Source organism: Squalius cephalus (assembly GCF_949319135.1).
Source record: "Squalius cephalus genome assembly, chromosome: 9".
Lineage (NCBI taxonomy): Eukaryota > Metazoa > Chordata > Actinopteri > Cypriniformes > Leuciscidae > Squalius > Squalius cephalus.
Window position 1 is genome coordinate 888,919 of NC_137130.1, and position 8,582 is coordinate 897,500.

The 8,582-nt window shown below is 38.0% G+C and overlaps 2 protein-coding genes across 5 annotated transcripts in view; one reads left to right on the top strand and one right to left on the bottom strand.

Annotated features, from left to right (window-relative positions):
• Position 1: 1 nt before the first annotated feature.
• On the top strand, positions 2-5,090 carry rab9a (RAB9A, member RAS oncogene family). Of its 3 annotated transcripts, none has more exons than XM_079881872.1 (4): positions 2-162; positions 1,414-1,455; positions 2,651-2,689; positions 4,441-5,090. In XM_079881872.1, the coding sequence occupies exon 4, from the start codon at positions 4,472-4,474 to the stop codon at positions 5,075-5,077; it is 606 nt and encodes a 201-aa protein (XP_079737998.1). In that variant the 5' UTR covers positions 2-162; positions 1,414-1,455; positions 2,651-2,689; positions 4,441-4,471; the 3' UTR covers positions 5,078-5,090. The 3 variants fall into 3 exon arrangements, with proteins under 3 accessions (XP_079737998.1, XP_079737997.1, XP_079737996.1); XM_079881871.1 differs by having other exon boundaries at positions 3-162; positions 1,368-1,455; positions 4,448-5,090; XM_079881870.1 differs by having other exon boundaries at positions 3-162; positions 4,448-5,090.
• A 449-nt stretch (positions 5,091-5,539) lies between these two features.
• trappc2 (trafficking protein particle complex subunit 2) overlaps positions 5,540-8,582 on the bottom strand; it is a 3,569-nt gene continuing 526 nt past the window's right edge. For both annotated transcript variants that reach the window (XM_079881873.1, XM_079881874.1), the window contains exons 3-5: positions 6,550-6,698; positions 6,312-6,393; positions 5,540-6,225 (exon numbers count right to left, since the gene is read on the bottom strand). In XM_079881873.1, coding sequence (XP_079737999.1) covers positions 6,127-6,225; positions 6,312-6,393; positions 6,550-6,698 — 330 coding nt within the window. In that variant the 3' untranslated portion in view covers positions 5,540-6,126. The remainder of the gene's footprint in view (positions 6,226-6,311; positions 6,394-6,549; positions 6,699-8,582) is intronic.

Here is an 8,582-nt window from a genome sequence, read left to right on the forward strand (position 1 = left end):
TGACACGCGCCAGCCAATAGCGTCGCAGGATTGTGGCACCATCAGCGATCAGAGGAAGAGTCCTCGAACTCGTCATGTTTCGCTTTATTGCTTGTTTTGTTTCTGTTTCTGGAATCGATGTTTCCGGTTATTGAAGCCTGATGTGTCCAGGAGCAGCTTCAGGTGAGACTCAGCTGCTGTTTTACGCGCAGATGTGTGTTTCGGCTCAGTGACTCTGTGAAACACAACAGTCGTGCGTGTGTGTGTGTGTGTGTGTGTGTGTTAGTTGAGCTTCTTCGCTGTAATGACGTCGTTTGGTTGTTAAACTGTTCATTCTCCGTGTCGCAGAATCTGTGTAAACAAGTGAACAGGGTGAATGTAATGAAAACGGCTCGTATTTCATCCCAAAATAAATGTACGAGTGTGTGTGTATATAGTGAGTGTGCGTCTGTTTACGTGTGTGTGTGTATATATATATATATATATATATATATATGTGTGTGTATATGTATGTATGTATATGTGTGTGTGTCTGTTTACGTGTATATATGTGTGTGTGTGTGTTGTGTGTATATGTATGAGTGTGTGTGTGTGTGTGTGTGTGTGTGTGTGTGTGTGTGTGTGTGTGTGTCTGTCTGTCTGTATATGTATATATGTGTGTGTGTGTGTGTGTGTGTGTGTGTGTGTGTGATGGGTAGGTTATGGGGTCGGGTTAGTGTGTGTGTGTGTGTGTGTGTGTGTGTGTGTGTGTGTGTGAGATGGGTAGGTTTAGGGGTCAGGTTTGTCTGTGTGTGTGTGAGATGGGTAGGTTTAGGGGTCAGGTTAGTGGGTGTGTGGGTTTAGGGTGTGTGTGTGTGTCTGTCTGTATATGTATATGTGTGTGTGTGTGTGTGTGTGTGATGGGTAGGTTATGGGGTCGGGTTAGTGTGTGTGTGTGTGTGTGAGATGGGTAGGTTTAGGGGTCAGGTTTGTCTGTGTGTGTGTGAGATGGGTAGGTTTAGGGGTCAGGTTAGTGTGTGTGTGTGAGATGGGTAGGTTTAGGGGTCAGGTTAGTGTGTGTGTGGGTTTAGGGGTCAGGTTAGTGTGTGTGTGTGTGAGATGGGTAGGTTTAGGGGTCAGGTTAGTGTGTGTGTGGGTTTAGGGGTCAGGTTAGTGTGTGTTTGGGTTTAGGGGTCAGGTTAGTGTGTGTGTGGGTTTAGGGGTCGGGTTAGTGTGTGGGTGTGTGTGTGTGTTTAGGGGGCGGGTTAGTGTAAGGAGACTAAATAAACAGTTTGTACAGTATAAAAACCATTACGCCTATGGAGAGTACCCATAAAGATAGCGAAACTGTGTGTGTGTGTGTGTGTGTGTGTGTGTGTGTGTGTGTGTGTGTGTGTGTGTGTGCGCAGCTCCATTCCAGCTGGTTAAACTTTAGCTCTGTTGCATGTGATGTAGGACAGAGAAGATCACATGACCAACGGCTGAGAGTAAACCACAGTGAGTCTTCACTCATTTACACTCATAATGATGATCACTCATATTAACAATCATAATGCATATCAGAGAATAAATATATCTAGTGATCGGCCAATATGTTCTGATTTAAACATCCATTAACTTTTTTAATTGGCTTTATTTTTGCTATTTAAAGGGGTCATATAATGCCATTTTTGTACAAGCTAATATGATTCTTTAGGGTCTAAATGAAAAGTTTGTAATATACTTTTATTAAAAATTCTCATTAGTATTGTAAGAAAACCCTCATTTTACCTGGTCAAAAACAGCTCTGTTTTCAGCACGCCGTTTCAGTGCATGTGTCTTTAAATGATAATGAGCTTTGCTGACTCCGCCCCTCTGTTCTGTGCGGACACCGTAACACAATAACCATAACGCGTTGTTCATTATAAACGTGGGATTATGAATTATATTGAGAACGTTGTATATAGAAAACATGCCGTAATGTACCCTGAGTGTAAACCTTAGCCGCATTCATCGTGAAGCGTGCAGCGATTTGCAAAGATTAATATAAATATTAATATAAAGATTAATAAAACGTTACACTCACTTCTTCTTCTGGAGGTTCAGCAGGAACACGAATAGCTGGTACCGATCCTTTTATCAGGAGCAGCTTCTTAGCAAAACCAGCTTTACTGACCCTCGTGTGTAAAGCAGTCTGGTGTGTGAAATGATTCGCGCAAACATGAAAGCATTGACGTTGATCGTGGGGAATATTCCCTCCGAAAACAAACTCAGCCACTGCGTCTTCAGGGGTTCGGATTTAGGAACATCAACATGATGCTGTGTTCCTCATTACACCCAAGAGCAGAACACCACAATCGCTTTTTGATTTGAGACGGGGAAAACATATTAGAAGATTTAAAAAAAAAAACACTGGATGGATTTTTATCATTATATGATGGTTGTGTACAGGCACTGCCAACACACACTTCAGTACAATCAACTTGTAAAAGTGAATGTGCCGTTATATGACCCCTTTAAGAAAATAATCACTGTACTGCAACAATACGCATGATGAATAATAATGTGAAATATTTCTGGATGAGTTACTGTAAAGCGTTGAATAATTTATGCAAACAACACCCATATTCAATTCCACTGCATAGAGCTCAGTTTTACTAACTAGTCCAGTGCGTTGGGATCATATTTCTAATTCAGCAACTCTCTGTTGTAGATTTAGAGCGATGAATTATTCGAGGCAGTGACGGTAAAGGTAAGTCAAACCTAGTTCTCCAACTCACATTCATAATGCTAAAGCTCCAAGCATGATTTTATTAATTGAGTATATGTGCAAATTTACAGTAAAAATTTTGAAATATTATTAGAATTTAAAGTAACTGTTTTCTATGTGAATATATAGCTGATGTGATCAAAGCTGAATTTATTTAATCAAAAATACAGTAAAAATTGTGAAATATTATTACAGTGTAAAACAGCTGATTTTTATGATTATTATCAGTGTAGAAAACAGTTGTGCTGCTTCAGAATTTATTGGAAACCGCCATACATTTTATTTTTCAGGATTCTTTGATGAATAGAAAGTTCAACATTTATTTGAAATATAATCTTTTGTAACATTATAATAACTTTACTGTCACTTTTGATCAATTTAATCCATCCTTGATGAATAAAAGTATTAATTTCTTACTGACCCCAAACTTAGGCTTATGTATGACGGTTTCCACAAAAATATTAACTGTTTTCAATATTGATAATAATCATAAAAATGAGCTGTTTTACAATGGAATAATATTTCACAATTTTTACTGTATTTTTGATCAAATAAATTCAGCTTTGATCACGGGAATAAATTAAATTTTACTATATATTCATATAGAAAACAGCTGTTTTACACTGTAATAATATTTCACAATTTTTACTGTATTTTTGATCAAATAAATTCAGCTTTGATCAGGGGAATAAATTAAATGTTACTATATATTCATATATAAAACAGCTGTTTTACACTAATAATATTTCACAATTTTTACTGTATTTTTGATCAAATAAATTCAGCTTTGATCACGGGAATAAATTAAATTTTACTATATATTCATATAGAAAACAGCTGTTTTACACTCTAATAATATTTCACAATTTTTACTGTATTTTTGATCAAATAAATCCAGCTTTGATCACAGGAATAAATAAAATTTTACTATATATTCATATAGAAAACAGCTGTTTTACACTGTAATAATATTTCACAATTTTTACTGTATTTTTGATCAAATAAATTCAGCTTTGATCACGGGAATAAATTAAATTTTACTATATATTCACATAGAAAACAGCTTTTTTACACTGTAATAATATTTCACAATTTTTACTGTATTTTTGATCAAATAAATTCAGCTTTGATCACGGGAATAAATTAAATTTTACTATATATTCACATAGAAAACAGCTTTTTTACACTGTAATAATATTTCACAATTTTTACTGTATTTTTGATCAAATAAATCCAGCTTTGATCACGGGAATAAATTAAATTTTACTATATATTCATATAGAAAACAGCTGTTTTACACTTGAATAATATTTCACATTTTTACTGTATTTTTGATCAAATAAATTCAGCTTTGATCATGGGAATGAATTAAATTTGACTATATATTCACATAGAAAACAGCTTTTTTACACTGTAATAATATTTCAAAATTTTTACTGTATTTTTGATCAAATAAATCCAGCTTTGATCACGGGAATAAATTATATTTTACTATATATTCACATAGAAAACAGCTGATTTACATTGGAATAATATTTCACAATTTTTACTGTATTTTTGATCAAATAAATTCAGCTTTGATCACGGGAATAAATTAAATTTGACTATATATTCACATAGAAAACAGCTTTTTTACACTAATAATATTTCAAAATTTTTACTGTATTTTTGATCAAATAAATGCATCCTTTAAAAACATGAAAATCTTAATTAAAGCCAAGTCTTAAATGCAATCTTCAGTTTTACAGGACGAGGACAACAACCATGTCATCCAAATCATCCCTTCTGAAAGTGATTCTCCTGGGCGACGGCGGCGTGGGCAAGAGTTCGCTAATGAACCGCTACGTCACCAACAAGTTCGACGCGCACCTCTTCCACACCATCGGCGTGGAGTTCCTCAACAAGGACCTGGAGGTGGACGGGCGTACGGTTACGCTTCAGATCTGGGACACGGCGGGACAGGAGCGTTTCCGAAGCCTTCGAACGCCGTTCTACCGCGGCTCCGACTGTTGCTTGCTAACCTTTAGCGTCGACGACAGCCAGAGCTTCCAGAACCTCGTCAACTGGAAGAAGGAGTTCATCTACTACGCAGACGTCAAGGAGCCCGAAAGCTTCCCGTTCGTGCTTCTGGGAAACAAAGTAGATGTGACTGAGAGGCAAGTGTCGAGCGAAGAAGCTCAGGAGTGGTGCCGGGATAGCGGCGGATACCCGTATTTCGAGACTAGCGCTAAAGATGCTACGAATGTCGCAGATGCGTTCGAGGAAGCCGTGAGACGAGTCTTGGCTTTGGAGGAACGACACGAGCATTTGATTCCCACAGACACCGTTAACCTGCACAGAAAGCCACGCGGATCCTCGCCGTGCTGTTAATTAGCGGGAATCGTTAGATATTTAATGTGTCTTGAATGAACTGGATGAATCTGCGTTATGTTTTGAACATGCACGCACTTTGATATGCACTAAACACTGGTTTGGTTTCATTCTGGGTGTCATTCTTGCATCTGAACTGCCTGACGATTCTGCGCATTCAGATGTTTATATATATACATATATTTATCTCTCTTACGGGGTTTGAGTGGGTTATCGTGTGAGACGGATGTGGTTTTGTGTTCAGCATTAGAGTCCGATAGCGAAGAAGAGCAAATGTAAGGAATGCACTGCGTTATTGCACCAAGGCTTTTGTTTTCCATTTTAAAAATATCGAAACCTAATTAAAACAAAAGGAATTTACTTGAGACTCTGTCAAAAAACAAAATTGTGTCTCGTTTTCCAGCACAAGCATCTGGAAAACGAGACGGAAACACTGAAGAAGAACAGCTGTGTCGGGTAATGTGTGTTTTTCTTACCTCACTGACAAATAGTTTGTCTTATTTACTGAAAACAAGTCTTAATATATCATATGCCGTTATGCTCGTCTAGTAAATATATCTTGTTTGATGGATTTTCTGATATTTTTACTGGAAAACAAGACAGAAGTACTGAGATGATCTTATATAACTATGATTAACTTGCGCAGGCGTTCATACTCTCTGGTTGATTTCTAATATATTAACATTACAAAATTGTGTAGCGTGTGCCAAATATATACAAAGTACTTGTACTAAAGATATGGATAATATGGTGGAGAGTTTAAGCACTTACTTTAAAAAGATGCACTAAAATCTCAATATTGTAGATTGTTAAATTGAAATTAAAAAGTATGGAACAATACTTGTTGAAACTGTTTATTTGATTTAATTTAATAATGTACAAGTGTGAAATCTTCATCATTAATGTATTTCTGCGTTCCTTTATTCAGACATTAGCAGCTGATACTGTGAAAACACCGAGTATAAACAACTCAAACATGAAATATGACTGAATGTTGAAACATGTATAAAAAAAGCACAACACAAAAGAATCCGTGTGTGTAAACCGCCTCAGCCGAGGAGATGCTTCTTCCCGAGGAACTGCACCTTCCTGTCGAACGCTGTGGAGCGTATCGGCGCGTTGGCTTCGTAGAAGGGGTTCATTGCAAACTGGGTAAAAACACACATAAACATGTTTTAAAACAAACGCATTGTGCTCATATGGCACTAGAATGCAGAAATCATACATGACTTGCCTTGATGTACAGATCATAAACATCATTGAAGAAGTTCTTGATTCCGTCCTCTTGCCGGACGTCATGGAGCATGATGAATCTCATATGTATATGGGAGTAAAGTTAAGGATAAATAGGACAGGATTCATTACAAGCTGTGTTTCATGCAGTGCCGAGGTCGGATGGGTATGACAGACAGGGATATGTTTATTGTGTGCCTGTGTATGGATCACTGGTGCATCACGTGATGATGAGGAGGATATGGCCAGCGGTGACGAAGGCGGAGACGAACCACTCGTTGAACTTGTCCACGGTCTTCAGGTACATGTTGCTGGACTGCCACATGTTCTCGTCCACCAGATCCAGAGCGGCGTGAGCGATGAACTGGTTCAGGTGCCGGTGATCATCCTGTCAGATTACAGTACAAACACCATCAGCATCATCAACATTGACAGTTATCAATGACATAATGATGTTGTCATATATCAGTGACATCATCATCATGATGTCAGGTAAAAGTGACGTCATCATGTTGTCATATATCAGTGACATTATCGTAAGGTATTAGTGACATCATCATGTCAGGTATTAGTGATGTCATCATGTTGTCAGGTATTAGTGACATCATCATGTTGTCAGGTATCAGTGACATCATGTCAGGTATTAGTGACGTCATCATGTTGTGAGGTATCAGTGACATCATGTTGTCAGGTATCAGTGACATCATCATCATCATCATCATCATGTTGTCATATTATATATCAGTGACATCGTTGTCAGGTATTAGTAACATCATCATGTTGTAAGGTATTAGTGACATCATCATGTTGTAAGGTATTAGTGACATCATCATGTTGTCATATATCAGTGACATCATCATGTATCAGTGACATCATCAAGTTGTAAGGTATTAGTGACATCATCATGTTTTCAGGTATCAGTGACATCATCATGTTGTCAGGTATCAGTGATGTCATCATGTCATATATCAGTGACATCATCATGTTGTAAGGTATTAGTGACATCATCATGTTGTCATATATCAGTGACATCATCATGTTGTCATATATCAGTGACATCATCATGTTGTAAGGTATTACTGTACGTTCACACCGCCGCCGGCGAGAGCGGCAAAATTCGCTCTCGCCGCCCTGCCACCGACGCCGTAGAAAGATTCGGGGACGCTCTGACGCTCTGACGTAGATTAGAATGCGTGATTTTATAAAAAACTTCATTTAAAGGGGCCGCAAAAACCGTTGCTGCAATTGGTCAAAATCATTATTATTTTGAGCAAATGAATTGCATTCCTGCTTAAAAAACAAGCGTTTTTAGTTCAAAGAAGTTCTAGCGCGAAAATGTTGCCTATAAATAGTGTTGCGCAGCTTTTTCTAATCAACTAACAACACTATGGATGACAAGTCGTACAATAACGGGAAACCCGCAACAGAAATGATTAATTTTTCCTCCATTTTGCTTAGGAACTAATGTGGTGGGAACCAAAGTTTACAGAATTGTGTTCTCTCGTATCCTCTCAGGCGGAGGACTTCTACATTCCGACTGGTTGCCGCCGAACCGCGTCATAGCTTATTACCATAAAGTTGACTTGATTTCAACTCTTCTCGCCGCTCTCGCCGTCCAAGACGCGCCGCGCCGCCCTCGCCGGAGCTCGCCGCCGGCTCTCATTGAAAATGAATGGCTTCCGGCCACTTTGACGCTCTCGCCGCCGGCGGTGTGAACGCACAGTTAGTGACATCATCATGTTGTCATATATCAGTGACATCATCATGTTGTAAGGTATTAGTGACATCATCATGTTTTCAGGTATCAGTGACATCATCATGTTGTAAGGTATTAGTGACATCATCATGTTGTCAGGTATCAGTGATGTCATCATGTCATATATCAGTGACATCATCATGTTGTAAGGTATTAGTGACATCATCATGTTGTCATATATCAGTGACATCATCATGTTGTCATATATCAGTGACATCATCATGTTGTAAGGTATTAGTGACATCATGTTTTCAGGTATCAGTGACATCATCATGTTGTCAGGTATTAGTGACATCATCATGTTGTCAGGTATCAGTGACATCATCCTGTTGTCAGGTATTAGTAACATCATCATGTTGTAAGGTATTAGTGACATCATCATGTTGTAAGGTATTAGTGACATCATCATGTTGTAAGGTATTAGTGACATCATCATGTTGTCATATATCAGTGATCAGAGTTTTCAGGTATTAGTGACATCATCATGTTGTCAGGTATCAGTGACATCATCGTCAT

What these genes read in the sequence shown, in the direction of transcription:
- rab9a (XM_079881872.1), top strand. Translation starts at nt 4,472, where the DNA reads ATGTCATCCAAATCATCCCTTCTGAAAGTGATTCTCCTGGGCGACGGC.